This window comes from Anas acuta, chromosome 14 (genome assembly GCF_963932015.1).
Source record: "Anas acuta chromosome 14, bAnaAcu1.1, whole genome shotgun sequence".
NCBI lineage: Eukaryota > Metazoa > Chordata > Aves > Anseriformes > Anatidae > Anas > Anas acuta.
Genome location: NC_088992.1, coordinates 5,707,687 through 5,724,951, shown reverse-complemented (window position 1 = coordinate 5,724,951; position 17,265 = coordinate 5,707,687). Strand labels below are relative to the sequence as shown.

The 17,265-nt window shown below is 44.6% G+C and overlaps 1 protein-coding gene across 4 annotated transcripts in view; it reads left to right on the top strand.

The window, feature by feature from the left end:
* Window positions 1-911: 911 nt before the first annotated feature.
* RNF130 (ring finger protein 130) overlaps window positions 912-17,265 on the top strand; it is a 52,991-nt gene continuing 36,637 nt past the window's right edge. For 3 of the 4 annotated variants that reach the window (XM_068697776.1, XM_068697775.1, XM_068697778.1), the window contains exons 1-2: window positions 1,273-1,680; window positions 11,174-11,368. In XM_068697776.1, coding sequence (XP_068553877.1) covers window positions 1,419-1,680; window positions 11,174-11,368 — 457 coding nt within the window. In that variant the 5' untranslated portion in view covers window positions 1,273-1,418. Of the gene's footprint in view, window positions 1,681-11,173; window positions 11,369-17,265 lie in introns of all 4 variants that reach the window. The other variant, XM_068697779.1, reaches the window with a different exon arrangement.

Genomic DNA, 17,265 nt, shown 5'->3' with positions numbered 1-17,265 from the left:
ATTTCTGTGGAGCTTTTCATAGACAGCATCTCAGCACCACAAGCTACGTGCCTGTAGCAGACCCCGTGGCTCCCCTCTGCTCAGAGATGGACTTGCAAAGCCTCCTGCCTTCCTTGGGAATGATATGGGGCTCTCTGAGGGAAGGCTTAGACCCACAACTGCAGCTAAATGTGATGTATAGAATGTGCTTTTAGTGTGTTATCATACATACACGTGACTAGGTGCATCACGAGTGGATAAACCGCAAAACCTTCCCAGAGAACAGTTTGCGAAGATGCTTAGGTTAAGCACAATGCTTATCAGAGGGCCTCGCAGAGCAGCTGGGGAAGTCACCAGGGAGACAGTATCTCGGAAGAACAGCAGCACAGCACAGTTACTCGTTTGGAAATTTAGAAAATACCCAAACCCACAACCCTGTGGTACTTTTCCTTGCCATAAATACCCAGATAATTTGCCTTTCAAAAGCAGAGCAGGCCATCACGCTATTTCACTACTTTTCTGGTCATGAAGAGGCTCAAAGCCTTTGTAAGCAAAGAGATCGATTCCTCAGGTCCTGCTTTTCAGCGTTTCACGCGATTTGCGTTTATTCACATTTCAGTGCTGGTGCGGCCTCCCCATTTCAGCACAGCAAAAACAAACTCCGTGCTGGGCAAGGGGCCGAGCTGCCCACAGCCCTCCACACCTCCATCTCCCACCCACGCGTGCTTTTAACCCTCCCCGTGCTTATTTTTGCCCGCTCCGCGGCCGGGCAGCGGCGCTGAGGAGCCGGGGGCAGCCCCCACAGCCCCTCACAGCCCGCGTGACGTCACCCTCCCGTAGCCCCACCCACCCTCCATCTGAGTTAGGGAGGGGGCGTGGCTTCCACACGCCCCTCCCCTCGCCCTCGTGGCGCCGGGCGGGGCGTAGCGCGCGTGCGCAGTGCGGCCGGTGCCGGGCTGCAGTCGGGGCGCCGGGCACGGAGCGGGGAGGGCGCGGAGCGGAGCGGGGCCGGGCAATGGGGCGGCAGCCGCGGGGCCAGCAGCGGGGCGAGCCGCCCGCCTCACTCACCCGAGACCCTGCCTGCTGAAAGCCGCCTCCTTCTCCTCCTCTTCTTCATCCCCGGTGGCGGAGGCATGAGCGCGGCGCCCTGAGCTGCGGGGCCGGCGGAGCGGGGCTCGCCCCTAACCCCCCCCCTCCCCCAAACAGCCCCCAAATATCCCCTCAGCGCTGCGGGACCCGCCGCCACCTCCCTGGCTCCTCCCATGGCATGAGCCCGCGCTCTCCTCCCCCCCCTCCCGCCGCCTGCTTTCGCTCCGGCTCCCTCCCCGGGCCGGCAGATGGGCTAAGGCGCCTCGTTGCCACCCCCCCCCGTGCCCTACAGGAGCGGGGGGCCCGGCCCCGAGCCAGCCGTGAGGGCCGCTTGGGTTCCCCCTGAGGCGATGATGAAGCCGCGGCGGGGCCGGCGGCCCCCGCCCGGCGGCTCCTCGGTGCTGCTGCTGCTGCTGTGGCACTGCTGGCTGTGGCCGGCCGGAGCCGATAACGCCAGCCAGGCTTATTACACCGCCCTCATCAACGTGACGGTGCTGAGCCCCGAGCGGGGCGGCCCCACGCTGCTCCGCATCGACCGAGGCCGCTACGGGCAGGATTCCCCCAAGGTGGAGGTCAAGGGCCTGCTGGTGGCTCCCGTGCCCATCAACGGAGGTAATGGGCTGCGGGGCGGGGGGGGAGGGAAGAGATGGCTGGGGGTCCCCAGTGGTCATGGGGGTCCCCCCTGTACTTGGCAGGGGTCCCCAATGCTGCTGGGGGTCCCCACTGTGCTTATCAGGGGTCTCCGGTGGTGCTGGGGGTCCTCGCTGCTCCTATCGAGGGTCCCCATTGCTGCTGGGGGTCCCCGCTGTACTTGTCAGGGGCCCCTGATGCTGCTCGGGGGTCCCCACTGCTCCTGTTGGGGGTCACTGAGGCTGCTCGGGGGTCCCTGCCTCTGCTGGGGATCCCCACTGCACTTGTCAGGGGTCTCTGATGGTGCTCAGGGGTCCCCGCTGCGCCTGTCTGGGGTTCCTGATGCTGCTCAGGGGTCCCCATTGCTCCTGTCTGGGGTCCCCGATGCTGCTAGGGGTCCCTACTACTTCTTCCAGGGGTCCATGATGCTGCTCAGGCGTCCCCATTGCTCCTTTCGGGGGTCCCTGATGCTGCTCGGGGGTCACTGCCTCTGCTGGGGTCCCCGCTAGTTCTGCCAGGGGTCCCCGATGCTGCCAGGGGTCCCCACTCCTTGCCAGACCATCTGCTCCCGTTTCTGCCCACCTCGGCCTCTTCTCGTTTGTCAGTGAGGCTGTTGGCCTTTGTCTGAGCTTTGCAGACTTTCCTAGACAGCTCTGGGAAAAGAGCAGGGAGAAGTTGCCCACGGGGGAAAAAGAGGAAAAAAAAAATCCATGATCTGACTTTAATAACAGCTTAACGAAGCATAATGGGTTTAGCCCGAGTAGGCTGGTCGTATGGAGGGATGTAGGGTTTATTTCTAAGCTACAAAGACTCAGTAGGGATGGCTCGCAGCATTTGGTTACAGCAGTACCGTGAATTTCAGAGCAGCTGCACGGTGCTCACTGCGATGGATGTGCATCTGGAAGGCCTTAAGCTTTTGCAGCTGCATGGAGTCACAGTTATTGAGTGAACGCTTCTCAAAAATGCTTTTTAAGCTGTCCATCAAGACTGGGAAAGACTGGAGCCATCAGGCTGTTACTCTCAGGTCCAGTCCAAAACGTGCTCAAGTTTGTAGTGCTGAACACTGTGTCGTGCTTCCCAGTTTTATTTTTATTAAGTGAAACTGTTGTCCATTCGTTGTTTTCTGAGAAATGTTAGGTTTTACAGAGAATGCTAGCTTAACCAGATGAGGGTATTATCTTGGTTTTGCTCTGAAAGGAGGCATTCAGTCACGATGATGTGATTTTTAATAGTATCTTATTTTAAAACCCCTTGCTGACACTATCTGAACTGCCATCTTCAAGAAATGGACCGCTTGATGGATCACAGTGGTCCCAACCTGTCTTCTGAGCAGTAAAGCTCTGAATAATGCATTAAATAATATAATCAATTAAAACTAGGCTGCAAGCGGTGAATATTAAGAGGGTTTGTTTTTGTTTTGTCTTTTTTTTTTTTTCCTGAAGCATCAATAACTACTGTATTATTAAAACCTCCTGAGAATTTACCAAATCTTAGGATCAGGAAAATGTTTTGATGCTTCTTCAGAGCCAAATGCCTCCTGCTAGGCAGCTTCGTACCTGCTACTAGTGTATGTGAGCAGGCTGTGCATCTGCACATGCTTGCTGCTTTCATTGAAGCTCTATTTCATTAGCGTTACAAAGTGTTAATTAGAATATATTTAAATAGCACCTTTGTGGGGGCAGAGGGAAGAAACAGATCTTTGAGCAAGCCTCCTGCAAAAGGACTTTCATTCATGCTTCAGATCTTACCTTTAGGGATGTTCTCGGCCAGCTCTCGCCAGGTAGGCTCCGTCTTTCCTTCATCTGCTGCTTCCAGGTGTACCTCAGATACCCCAAATCGTGCATTAAAGGAGGCTGGGCACCCGCCAGTTATTGCAAGAGGTATTTGGGGTGAGGGGCTTAGGGTTAAGGCTGTTGTGTTTTGATACGTGCAGGGCGTCGTTTCTTTTCATAGCTGCATTATTTGTCAAGGAAAACTTTTGATACTGATGACTTTTTAATCTGCTTCCGTAGCTGTTTCTGATCTCTTCCAACACACAGTCTTCGCTAAAGTGAGATTAAAGCACAGAGGGGCTGACAGCTTCTTCACCAGAAGCTAATGGTGAGGGGAGAGCCAAATAACTCAGCACCCTGTAAGGAGTATTTTTATACCTTGCTGCTGAAGTATATGGCGATGAATAATTTCAGTGAGAAAGCACAGCAGGAATCGGGAAACTGCAGGCCTGAATTACTGCAGTTTTGACATGCTGCAGTCATTAAAACTTTGTTGGGGAGGTTCAGTTCTCTCCTTCTGTTTGTCAACAGGAGATAGTTAAAGCAAATGCTGCTGTTGCTGTCTTCCTCTAAAATCCTTCTGAAGTGTTCTTTATAGATGGTTAGATACGAGGCATTTTGTTTTAATTCTGCCAGACACACTTCATGCGGTTTTAAAATATTTCGTGTAGCAGGAAAATCTGGAGTATGTTATGTTCTTAGTTAAGACGTTCTTGAATGCTTAAGAGTCATGATTTCATTCTTCTGTTTTATTATATCTGGCTTTGATAAGACTGTGCTGTTCTGCTGTCAGTGATTGCTCTAATGCCTTTTTATCAGCCGGTTTATATTGCTGTAGCACTTGTTTGCAAGTTGTTTTTTTTTTCCTTAATAGCTCTTAATACAAGTAGCTACTGCCAGCCTCTGCAGCTAGAGCAGTAAATGATCTGCTGGATCCCCAGATCTGCATCCTGAGAAGAAAAGCCTGCTGCAACTGTTTGGGGATAGCTTGGCTTTGAAACTGCGTTGGAGTCAGGAACTGACCCATTCACAGACCACTGGATTGGGTCATCTGCATTAGAGCTGAAACGTCTCCAAAGCCACATTTCACCTGCTGCATTAAGATCCTTTATTCCTTGCTTGCAGGGAAGTAGATGAATTCACTAGTTCATGAGTTTACTAGATTAGGGTCAGTGCTCTGCAGCTGAGCATACACATTTGTAGTAGCACAGCCTGGGATGTTAGGTGTCACACTGTAGTGTTGCTTGTTAACCTGTGTTCTTGAATATGCCCACAATCTGATTATTTTTGAAGTTGTCAGTCCCTTGTGATTACCCATCATTTAAATTTCAGCACAGAACAAATTCAGTCACTTCTGTTTCTTTAGCAGAAGCTCTTCGGTTCAACCTTGCCATGTCAATACGTGTATCAAAGCACAGCTTCCCTGGACTTTTTATAGACCCTCATATGAAACTGATACTGGCTTTCAAAAGCAGTGCTGCTGTGTAAGTGATAGGGCAGTAATTCCACGGCTGCTTGTAAAAGTGGAGCTTGAGCAGTCCGTCTGTCGCAGCTGGCTGTGGGGTGTGCGTGCAGCACCCGTGTGTGCACATCTCTCCAAGTGCTAAATGCTCGGTACCAGATGAGTTCCTCTTGAGTTTTCGTCAGCTCTTCCACCTTTAGATCCCCTTCTTACTTCCCCTAACCTCTTGGTCTTTTGTTGTGACTCAAACGATTGCTTACTGGAAGGCAGTTTGAAACAGCTTCCGGATCTGGGTGCTCGCGGAGTATCAAAAACTGTTCCTCTCATCCTGCATGGGAGCTTAATAGCGAAGTGCATCCTAACAGCCAAATAAACGCAGCTTTTCTGACAGCGTGGGTCAGGTTTGTGTCAGTAAGGTTACTGAGCACTTCTCATTCAGTCCCTTATTTGGTTATTTTTGTGGTAAACGAGATATTTCACCCCAAACTCTCACCTTAGGTGCATGTGTGGGCGTTCTGCCTGCTGTTTGCACAGGGCCTGGCCAGGGCCTTCCTCTCACTATCTCGAGCTGAGCCAGAGGTCATGGAAAACTGCCTTTGATTCTGGGTAGAAACTGCTGCGCTTTGTGGATTAGCTCCCTCAGAAATGTTCGCCGTGCTTAGGGCTCTCCTGCTCTGATTTCTCCAGGTGTAGATGGGAAGCTGGGGGCTCGGGTGTGATGGTGGGAGACAGGGTTTGTTGGGTGCTGGGTGGGGAGGCCGGGGGGTCACAGAGGTGGGACCGATGGAAATGAAATGGTGGCATGGGGTGGGATGGGGTGGGATGCACGCAGGGCGGGTGATGCTCTGCGAGAGCTCCTGGGCCCTGGTTCATGTTCCCAGGGACAGGAACATAGCTTTAGAAAGGAGAAAAAAACACCTTAGGAAAAGGTGGAGGTAGGGGACAAGTGGTGGCATGAGGGCAGGGTTGGAGGTATAGCTTGTTTGTGGTACTACAGCATTTGGTAGCATTGACACTTTATAAATGTGTGATGTGAACAGGTTTTAGCTGCAGAAGGTCTAAAATGACACTTTCCTGGTGACTGCAGAGCTTTTGGTGATATCCAGGCTGAAGTGCGTGTTCCCTCCTGCCCAGAATATTAAACATCAGGCCGTAAGGAAACAGAACGAGCAAATGCATCAAGAAGCGTGGATTTGTGGAGGGAAAAGTGTGTGCTGTGCATGCATCCTTTACCACGCATCTCAGTATCCAGCTTAATTAGTAGTCATTAACTGATAAGAAAAGTGGTCTTTATATTGCAGTTTATAGCTGCAATTGTAGTATACTCACTGAGCTAATGAGATTAAATCTTAACTATTACAGGACTCAGCTTCACTGACTTTCCTTTGTGTAACTTCTTCCCTGCAACCAGATTGCCTCTTGTGCAGAGTTTCTCCTGGTGGTAAAGCCAACTTTAGTCAAAGCAATTGCCTGAAATAGCTCTTGAAAATAAAATGCTGCCACGTGTAACTCATTAATGCAACTTCTTAAAAGCAGGAATTATAACTGGCTTGAGTAAGGGCTATACTGATAATATCACAAGTACCAATGTATTGGAGAAAATGTGTGTTACAGGTGTGCTATTAAGCCGTAATTGGATAGCAAGTACGAGGAGCCTTCCTTCAAATAGGAAAGAATCAATGCTGCTGTGCTGCTCTTACAAATTTCCCAGCTGAATTCCCTTTCTGGAAACTTTATCCTTTTTGTTTATCAGGAACGTAATTGTGTTGCACGGGTCTGTTCTGCAGTCAGGTGCCCTGCGTGGGATTGCATCTTCTGCAGGCTGCCTTCTTTCCCAGGGAGTCTTCGGATGTGCTCCCCCCAGATATCGATGGTGCCTCTCCACCTATTGTATTACAGTGGCTGAAGGTCAGACTGTGAAACAATTTCTGTACGTGTAGCTGAGACCAGCTCTGGCGACTGATGCTGGCCTGGGAGAACAGAGCGTTAGCTGAGATGCAATCAAGGTACCTGACCATTAAAAAAAAAAAAAAATGAATAAAAAAAAAAGCATGATATAAAATAGTTAATGCTCAAGATGCCCTGTGGAAAGGAAGCAAAGTCTTGATAACAGTCAACACCACAACTGTGGCCTTTCTTTTTGAAGTGGGCCATCACAGCTGTGCGCTGGGCAGTGCGAGAGCAGCATGAACACCCCATACAGGAGGGAAAGCAAACCCAGGCAGGGTTCAGAAGTAGAAGAGAGCAGAGTCTGCATTCAGGCAGGTGTGTACTTAGCTCTGATGAAGCCATTATTGCCCTGACAGCTGACCTGTTAATTTCATTTTGACTACCACAAAATGGGCTGTTCCCCTTAGAGAAGGAAGCTGAAGGACCTGGTGAGCAATTGGGAAAGATGAGGAGGAAAGCACTGTTGCTGTTGGGGTGTAAGCTTCAGTCAGCTCCAGCAGCTGAGGAAGCCTGGTTGGATCTATTGCGATATCAACTTATTTCACAGGAATCCCTGAAGTGCTGTCACAAATAGTACAGTGGGAAGGGCTCTTGAACTTTTTTTTTTTTTTTAAAAAAAAAAAGATTAAGGAGAAATGATTATATGCAAGTTGAGCAGCCTTGTGTGTTGTGCAAGAGGAAATTGAAGCTCTCCTAAAGCTGGAACAAACATGCAGCCGGACTTGTGGGTACCGAAATCCCAGCTGATTCTTCTGTAAAGAGGCTCCTTGGTGGTGGTGGGGCTTACATTACAGTAGGAAGGGAGGTATTTACAAGAAAATTGAACATTGCTCTTTAACCCAGCAGGTTACCACTTTTAACAGAAAATTATCTCTTTGCCAACATGTTCTTGGTACATAGGCAGACACAAAGAAAGGAAAGGCGGAGTAAATAACTTATATTTCAAATTAGCTAGAACAGCAGCGTGTCTATAAGCATACAGGAAGCAGTTTTCCTACTTCTTCTGCAATTATAATGTTGCATGAGTGACTTCTGATCGTATCTTTTTATGTATGAGCAATTTGTCTTAGAATAACTCTAATTTAACGTGAAGGCGCTTTTCATTCTGGCATGGACATCATCCAGGTAATATTTGCAAGTCCCAGTCTTCTAGATCCCTACTGGACTTTGGACAACTGAGCGTAGATGACAGGGTAATGGGGAGCTATCAATGAGGATTCCTGCTGACACCGTTCATTTATCTGTCCCTTACAATGCAAATTGATGTGCCTGGCAGGTTAGGTGTACAGCAGATGTTTTATTGTAGCCAGCTGGCTATGGTGGAAGGCTGAGCATGCCTATAAGACTTGGCCTCTTTTTGGAGTGTGTTAAGTGTATTGAAAAAATGAGCAAAAAAAAAACAACCAGACTCTTCACTATTGTTCCTGAATTTTATTTGGTTAAAAGCAAACAGTTTACTTAACATCCGTGTGATGTAAATAGGATGCTAATGTAAAGAAAAGTGGGTTATAACTTTGCGTTAAATCTCAAGTGACTTGTAGTTCCTCTGTTCAGGTTTATAAAAACAAGATTTTTAGTAACGTTTTTGTTGCTTGGTGCTAAAGAAATATTGTCAGTTAAATCTTCATCAGGACATACCCAATCACCTCATCAGTGATAACGTGCTGTTTGTGTCGTGGTGGTTGTTGGTCTGAGCCTGGAAAACTCGTGTGTTGGGATATCTTGAATCCTAATCCTGTTGGTCCAGTAACATTTTGTAGCTCTGTCCACAGCTTTGATCTCTACTGTAGTAGAAAATGTGTGCTACATTTCCCACAGATGCTGTTTTTATCTCTTACTGCTTTCCCTGTCAGTGTTTCAATTTGTGTGGCTTGAAATTTGGAGTTTAGAGTTGCCTACATAAGCTTTATAAACCCAGATTGTACAACAGGCTTCTCAGAACGCCACCTCCCTTTTCCAGATGCCTTTTCCCTTCTATCGCTTTTGATTTTCCACTCTAGTTAATAACCCATAATCTAGATTTTGGGACCAATTTTGTTACCACTCTGAATTTTAGCTTTGACTGCACTGAAGCCATCACGTTCGGTCCATGTGCATAATCCGTAGGGTTCCTGCTCTTCCTTCACGTTTATTACACAATTTCTGGCTGCAGTGTCTGCTTTCAGGGTTAATTTTAGCAGCCTGAGGAGGTTCTGTGGAAGGTGACCACTTACTGAATGGTAGCTTTCAAAGGCTGTTTCACACCTGAGAATCTTGAAACTGTTTTCACTGGAGAAGAATGTGATTATTTTTTTTTTTTTTGAGCTTTCAAGGCTTGCAAAACTTCCTGTAGTAGTTTGCTGGTGCTTCCCCCTCTCATTTGTAAGTGGAAATGCTCTGAACAAGTCAGAAGCGTGCATGAAACAGGGAAGGGCTTTTATCTTCACAGAGGTTGGTTGCACGTGTGCCATGTTGTGGTTCTGTTGCATTTCCAAAAAGGACTACGATTCCTCTTAAAAAAATGCCTTGTTGTCTCGTGTTAAGGACTGCAGTGGCGGTGAGCATGCACCTGTGATCCTTGCTGTTCCTGGTGCTCCAGAACAACTTTGTGGGATCAGTGCTAGTCAGCAGTTTCCAAAGTAAATAACGTCAGAGTAACGAGGGAAAACACTCTAAAATTTGGCCTCAAGAATCTGTATTTCAGTTCCCTGAACCTAGGGAAAATGCAAACATAAAAACATGAGGGGAGGAACAAAAAACTTAAAAACCTTACAAGTATAAAAATACAGCAGGTAGCCTTCTGTGCCTTAAATGTCTTAATACAGTCCTGAAAACCGATTGTAAGAAATCTTTGCTTATATCTGGCTGCCAACCCTCCTTCAGCGGGGCGGGGAGAGGCCTCTCGTGCCCAGATGAAGAGATGAAACCATTTCCTGTGTGACTGCTGTGATAGAGATTCATCTGCGCTAATTTTCTTGGAGTAAGCAGAGAAAAGCCTGTTTCAGACAAGACTACCAGGCTATTTAAATCCTCTCTGTCAAATGTTTTAACCCGAGCTTTGTTAAGCTGAAAGCACTTAAAAATGCCTTCTGGTTTGTTTCCAGCTAATACCTTAAACTGGATGCTTTTGTGGTAGGCCTCGTGCTGAAATTCCCTAGTCTGAGCTGACGAACTCGCTTCTTTAAAAGGAAATTTTGGGACTCTTCATTTGTATCTCTTAGGAACTGCAACAGTTTTCAGAACTATTATGTAGTTAAATTGTTTGTGTCTTGAAAAAAACACTCTTTATCCCAACCATTTGTAATAGCCAGAGATGACATGACACTTGACAGGGTAAATACGTGTGTTATAAGTTGCTGTGGGCTCTGAATTTCTAAAAATTCCTTAATAATGCCACCCTTGTGTCAGACTGAAGTGCATGTCGGCACTTGTGCAAACAGAAACACCTTTCATCGGTTTCAGATGCTGCACTGTGAGGCCATCTTCCACGTTGCATTTTGTACACCTCGTAAACGGATCTGTGTGGGTTTTGGTTGCTCCAGGATACATTACAGCATCAAAAAGGACAGAAAAAAAAAAAAAGCTTTGCATACTGTTGAAATTAGATATGTCTGGCGTTTGCCATTTCTATTACTTTTCTTTTGCAGCATCGATACCTGTTTAGCTAACAACTGGAGTGCGTCGTGTTTGCAAAACCATTTGTTTCCTCGTAAATTTGAATGCGCTTCCCTGTAGACAAAATGTGCACGTGTAAAAAGCCGATGTCGCTGCGGGGTTTTTACAACATCAGCTCTTACTGACGTCCTCTTTTACAGTAGCCTGCACGCGGCAGATAACTGCTCTGAACCCTCGTGTTCACAGCCTCCTTTGTTTAGTTATACTTTCCACTGCAGTGATGTTTATGACTGCATTAAAACAAAACAAAAAAAAACACGTTACCCTACCCAGAATGACTAATAAAGAGCTGTTTGGTAAATGCCTATAGCATACGAACCATATTCTAGTGTTTTTCAGCCTGTAGGCAGGTATTGATTCAGATGTAAATTCACTGTTCTAGCTGCACTAGAGCTAAAAATAGCTTGTGTTACTGAGCCTAATTCTTGGGCATATAGTGACAGCTTTCAGCGTTAGAGATTGAGCTTCTAAAGAAGACTTTTTTGCCTTAAGAATGCAATTAGCTTTAGGCATTATTAACCAGAGGGCAGTAGCTTCCTAGTGCATAACAAAAACTAGCTTCAAGTTTTTCTGAATTATTTTTCTTTTTGGATGTTCTAACAAAGTGCTGTTTGTCTAAATGCGTGTCCAATTTCAGTTGCAGATCGCCTGGGCTGTGACCCTCGAACACGTTTCCAAGTTCCACCCAACACCAAGCAGTGGATCGCTTTACTACAGCGAGGAAACTGTACGTTTAGGGAGAAAATACTGCGAGCAGCTTCACATAATGCTACAGCTGTGGTCATTTACAACAATATATCCAGTGAAGAACCTGTCACGATGACTCATCAAGGTAAATAAAATGCAATCTTTCACTATAATTCTTTTTTGCCTGAGTACTCTTTTGCCACATAAACCATTGCTAAAGTGCTCTTGGCAGTACACAGATGATGCTATTTGAAACAGCCTGTTCTCTAATGATGTTTACATGTATGCAATATAGTGAAATAAGCCAATAACTCTGAAAGAAGTTACTTAGCTTTAGTGTACACTTTATCCAATAAGGAACATTTTCTTCTGTAGAGAGGATATGGGTGTTTTGGCTTGAGGAAATAGCTGACTTCAAAGATCTTACAGGTGTTTCAAACCTAGCTGAGATGAGAAGCTAATGTAATATAGCAGCAGGTCTAGCATTCTACAAAGCATGTGCAACAGAAGAATTGTTGCAGTAGCATGCTTCCAACTGGCTGTTTATAGTGGGGACTTCCAAATATTAAGTTATATCAGAATCTGGGTTTGCTTGCATTTTTATGACAGCTTACAGAGGTTTGTCTTTCTACAATGCATCTTTGTTTATTCTTGTATGGTACTCAACAATTCAGAGAGCAATTGCCCTGTGTTAAGCAGTCTACAATTAAACTATTGCTGGTCTAGAGCAATGCTGAAAGTTGAGGTTTCTACTGAGTTCCCTTTTATAAGGTTATCTATGTCCAAGTTTGCTGTTACTAGTGAATAACTACAGCTGGTGGGACTCTCAGACTTTAAAAAAATAAAAATAAAATTCCGTGGTTAAAAATGATTTTTCTCAGTTCTGCTAACTACACTTTTAATTTTTCTAGAAGATGTTCTCACTTTGGAATTATTTAGCTTAATCAGAAAAGGCCTATTTCTGTATTTGATGGCTGTACCGCTGGTAGCTTTTTTATAGAGGTTTTCATTTCAGTTCTCTTTCTTTAAGCACCAGGGGTTGCTTAGAAACTGGAATTTCCTAGTTATTTCTCTGCATATTGTCACAATTAGAATGGAATTCTTCTACTAAAGTGCTATGGTTGCTTCTCCCCTTCTCCTCACTAGACATCGCTTAATGGAAATGTCTTGTGACATCTTCTGATTTAGTGGAGTCCGACCTTCCCAATTCTGTACACCACAGAAATTTTCCAGGGAAATTTAGACCTGCGTATAGCACTCCTAAGCCTGTTGAAGCTGTTTTTCTTAGGTACCCTTCCTTAGATGCTTCTGCAACTAATCTACAGGCAAAAAGCCCCATGTTCTAGCAAAATAATATAATAATATTTATTATCTGCTATAATAAAGAGGAGTGCCACTCCACGGTTCTTGTTTTGATTGTTCTGATAATGTCAGAGGTCTGTTTAGCAATCTGTGTTTTGCTGGGCTTCCCTTAAATAGCTTCCTGTTTGCTCGTGGTAAGAAGTGCAGCTGTGGGAGATGCAGACTGGTCCTTTGGTGTTAACTTCAGCATGGTGAAGGTTTGGCATCCACCATTCCATTAACCCCATGATTGCTATGCCAAGCACAGTGTCAGTTCATGAACCTGTGCTGGAACGATGAGTCTGTCCAAACAAATGTTGTGCAGAGTACTGACACGCAGTCGTGGCCTTCTCAGATCTTCCTTCTTCTGTTTTATCAGTCTTATCACTGATGTATGTATGCTTTTGAGGTGGTGAACGACAACATCATCTGTCAAACGGGTATGCTAGCGTGCTACACCTCTTCTCTTTAGCATTTTCTGTTCCTGAAGGTCAGGAGGAGTTGACCATGTGTATTCTGCTGGTCTTGAAGTTAAGTGTGTTAAATTAAATTGATATTAAATGAAGGTCAGCCAACAAGCTTGTCTGATTTCCATACAGTGACTAGTGCTGTTCTGCTGTTCTTTAAAACATGCATTCTTCACAGTGCCCTTTTGTAAGAGTCTTTAGGCAGTCGTGAACCTGGTCATCACATTTCCCTTGTACAACCAGGTAGAAATAGGCTTTGTATCTGCGCTGTAGTTTTTGTATATTACTTGCACAACCTTAGGACTTTTTTGTCTGCCTGGTGAAGCAGAGGGGGAAACAGCAAGAGCTGATAATGCATACTCTGAACTGTGCTTTCCTGCCTTGACCTTTACATGAATTTCAGTCACCAGTTTTGGCAATGTCTGTGCTAAAAGTAATTAAAACATTACATAGATTTATGCATGTTGCTCATCTTGAACCTGCAGGGGGGTAATTCCCTATTTAAAAAAAAAAAAAGCTCAGTAAGCAGATCTCACACGTGGAATTAATTTTTTTTTTTCCAAGTTATTTTATGCTTGAACACACATTTGAAAATTCTGATGTTGTGGAAATTTGTCCGTGCTTAACAGAATATAAATTCCTTCTGGTGGCCACCTAACAGCTGTCACTCTTGAGTCAGTCCTTCATTCCTGTTCATATTAAATGAACAGTTTTTACTGCTAGTATCAAAACTTGCTTTTACTTATGTGGTAGTCCAGCCCACTAAGTCTCTGTCCCTTCAACTTCAAGTTAATTTTAAAATAGGTATTGACCTAAAGGAATTGGTGAAACACTTTGTGTACATTTCTGCTAATCTTATTTGCAACATTCTTTTCTATCTACATATTCTCGTATGTATTTCTATGCACATATAGAATAAACATATTTTACATATTCTTGCAGATGTCCTCTATCACCCTAAATGAAGGACATCTTTTCCCAGCATAGGTTATGTTAGACTATGATATCACTGGCAGGAAGGCAGTTTTATGGGTGGTTTTGCTTTCTACTTCTGTTAAAGCAGAACAAATATTGTCTAATGTAAAAAGCCTGTGTGGTGGAGAAAATATTTAGTAGCTGTCTCCTTTATAATCAATTATGGGAATAGGAAGGAAGTGCAGGTAAAACAGCATTTTAGTTCTTTCTATTTTTTTATGTGGTGGAGACGGTCTTATTAAATACAAGATAGTTAGATTTTTATATTGAACTGTCTTAAAATCTAGATTTTTATTTGGGTTTATAGAAAAATATATGAACCAAAGAAGCCCCTAAAATAAAAACGAGATATTTAGAATTTATGGAATAGATGTAAACAAAAATATAAATGAATATTTATCATCAAAATAAAGTTGTTGGGTGCCAAAAAAGCAGGGTTTATCAGTGTTGAAGAAATTTCTTGAAGTACTTAAACAATTTTTAATACAAAGCCTTGGTCAGAGAATTTACCTGACATTGCTAAATCTTTTCAAGCCTTTGGCACAAGTTGCAGACATCAAGATAAATCTTTATTGCTCTTCTGAAGAAGCCACGTGTTATTTTTCTTAGTTTTTTTTTTTTTTTTAGTGATTTGTACAGAAGGTGACTTTTTCCTCCCTTAGTGCTGCAGGAGACCTACCCGATACCACTGGCTTCCAAGAACTGTTTTCTTTCAAGTGGGAGATTTCTCATTGCCTTGTGTTTGCTTTTAAAACAAAACATCAGAGACAAACCACTGGCACGGGAGGCAAGACACATACTCATTTCAAACTGTGACAAAACCGAATGCATTTTACGTGAATTATTTTAGGTCACTAGGTCAGAGACAGGAGGGGCAGGAAGTCATCGGGAGCTGTTGCCATCTGATGGCTGGTCCCTGGTCTGGGTGGAAGGTGCTGCAGGGCTGGCAGCTGTGTGGTTTGCTGCTTTCCTGGGCTGTGCCACCCTTACTGTGTGCTGCAAATCTGTGCTGCTGACCTTTAACTCCCAATCTGCCTCTTGGTGCAACTGCAAGCTACACTGATACACAAAAACCTTGGCAGGGTGCTTTGCAGATCATTTTGCCTGAGTGTGCTTAAGAATTTCAGTTCGATACCAAATCCACTGCAAAACTTCCCCTGGATTCCTGAGACCTGCTTTAATCCACAGCTCAAAATTGATTTTGTGTGCTGCAGTTTTGTTCTTCACTATTAACTTACCTGGAATATTAGTGAAAAGGAAGGAAAGGTGACTCATGGAAGTTGAAGCTTTTAAAAAGAGGAAAAACAATCTTCAATAGTCTGACCATAGTTGGTGTATATCTGATCATCTTATGTTGTGAATTTGCTTGTTTGCTAATTGAAAATGTTGGGAACGAGTGTCAACAGAGTCATAGCTAATCTGTTTCTCGCTGCATTTCTTGTAGGTATATTCATCAGGAAAGTGTGTCAGGTGGTAGTAAATGGAGTTGTCTGACACGTAGCAGGACGCAGAGAGAAGTGTGTTTGGAGCACGGATTCTGAGCCTTGAGGAAACAATTGTCCCGTAGAGGCAAGCCAGGGAAAACCCTTCACAAAGCTCAACGCTTTGCAGAACTTCCTCTTCCCTGTGTTCCTGCATGTTAGGTACCTCATCCACAGCTGAAATAACAGGAGTTAGGCTCGTTTTTCCTTAGCCAGCTGAAAGGATAATTAGTTCTGTGGCTCTGAAAAGGCCCGTGGGACTGTTAGTGACTGTAAGTAATTACATTTTTTTCTTAGCTAAAGACCATGCTCCCGCTGCAGAGTAATTCCCCAAATCCATGGATTCCGTGGAATCAAACTTACTCATAGATTTACACAATGTGCTTCTAACGAAGTTGTAAAAACACTTTGTAGTGTCTTTGCGTAAGCTTCTGTTACCATGTGTTTTGGGCGCTTTGCTGCATTTGTTTGGAAACACTGTCCAGATTGATGGGTCTGTGCTGAAGTTGTCTGTAGATGGAAGAAAATACCAGACCATGGCAGACTGCTCTCATTAGAAATCCCTGGGTTTCTTAGTTCCACACACACTGGTGGGAATGGAAACTGCTATCCAGAAATGGCAAAACAGAAGCCACCTACCAGCACCTGCTGACGTTACAAAATGCAAGAGTAGAGTTCTAGTTACCAAAATCCAAACACATCTTAAATTGCAAAATGAACAGTAATACGTTACATTACAGTATTACTTTTTAAAAATCAAAAATGTGACACTAATCAGTGTTTAGGTGTTAAATCCAGATCTAAGGTTACAGTTTTTGGACGCTGTTCCTGAAGGAAACAGTTTTCAAGTAAGCAGTATCTTCTGCAGAATGTCTTCTGGGGGCATCTGGTAGCTCAGCAGAAGGATCTTAATTCTTTTAATAGTGCTCAGCGTCATCAGACTTAAAACAGAAGGTGAAAAGGTGCTATCTGAGGTTGATGGAGAGGAAATGATCTGTAGCAGAGTCGAAGTAATGTCTTTCTTCTACATCCTAATGCTGTATTGCTTCTGGGGTGCAGCAGAGACACGTTCAGACTCAGCTCGTTGTTAAGCTGGAGGAAATGCAGTGGCAGAGCTCCACCATCTCACACGTGTCAGCGTGGTTTGGACTTGTGAATGGGACGGGATGATTTAGCAATGACTACTTGTTTTGCTTTTATGCAGATTTGTCCTTAAGAAACATCTCACCGAGTGTCAGAACAGAGCAACTGGGTTATGAAATAGTGTGTCAGCTGAATTCTAAACATGGCCCAACAGTTTCCTCAACTGATCTTGCTGTTTAGCTCTCCTGTTTTGAGCTTTTAGACTCAGTAGATTATGAAGCTGGTGTAGAAGTATGAGAACAGCATTGTACCAAAGCACAGTTCCTTGTTTAACAAAGGAGGGTGAGCATTTGGAGAGCTTGTTCCTGCTTACACGATGATTGTTATTTATTGCCAATGGATTTAATTATTTAATGTGTTACAGGCTAGCATAACAAGAACCTGATTAGGCATTAATCTTTGTTTTGAAGTTAATTCTGTCACACCCATCTTTGGAAGGCTACTCCTGCTGTTCCTGGTTTTCTAATCACATGCCTTCATCGTGTGCTGTTCTGCAAGGAGCAGAGCTCTGAACATCCACGTTTCTGGTGGCACTATGGCAATGCACGGTGCATTTCAAAACAGTGATGTGCACGTAGGCATATTTAGATGACATAGTTCAGTGTCCTGTCTTACCCTGGCGGAGTAAAATCCCC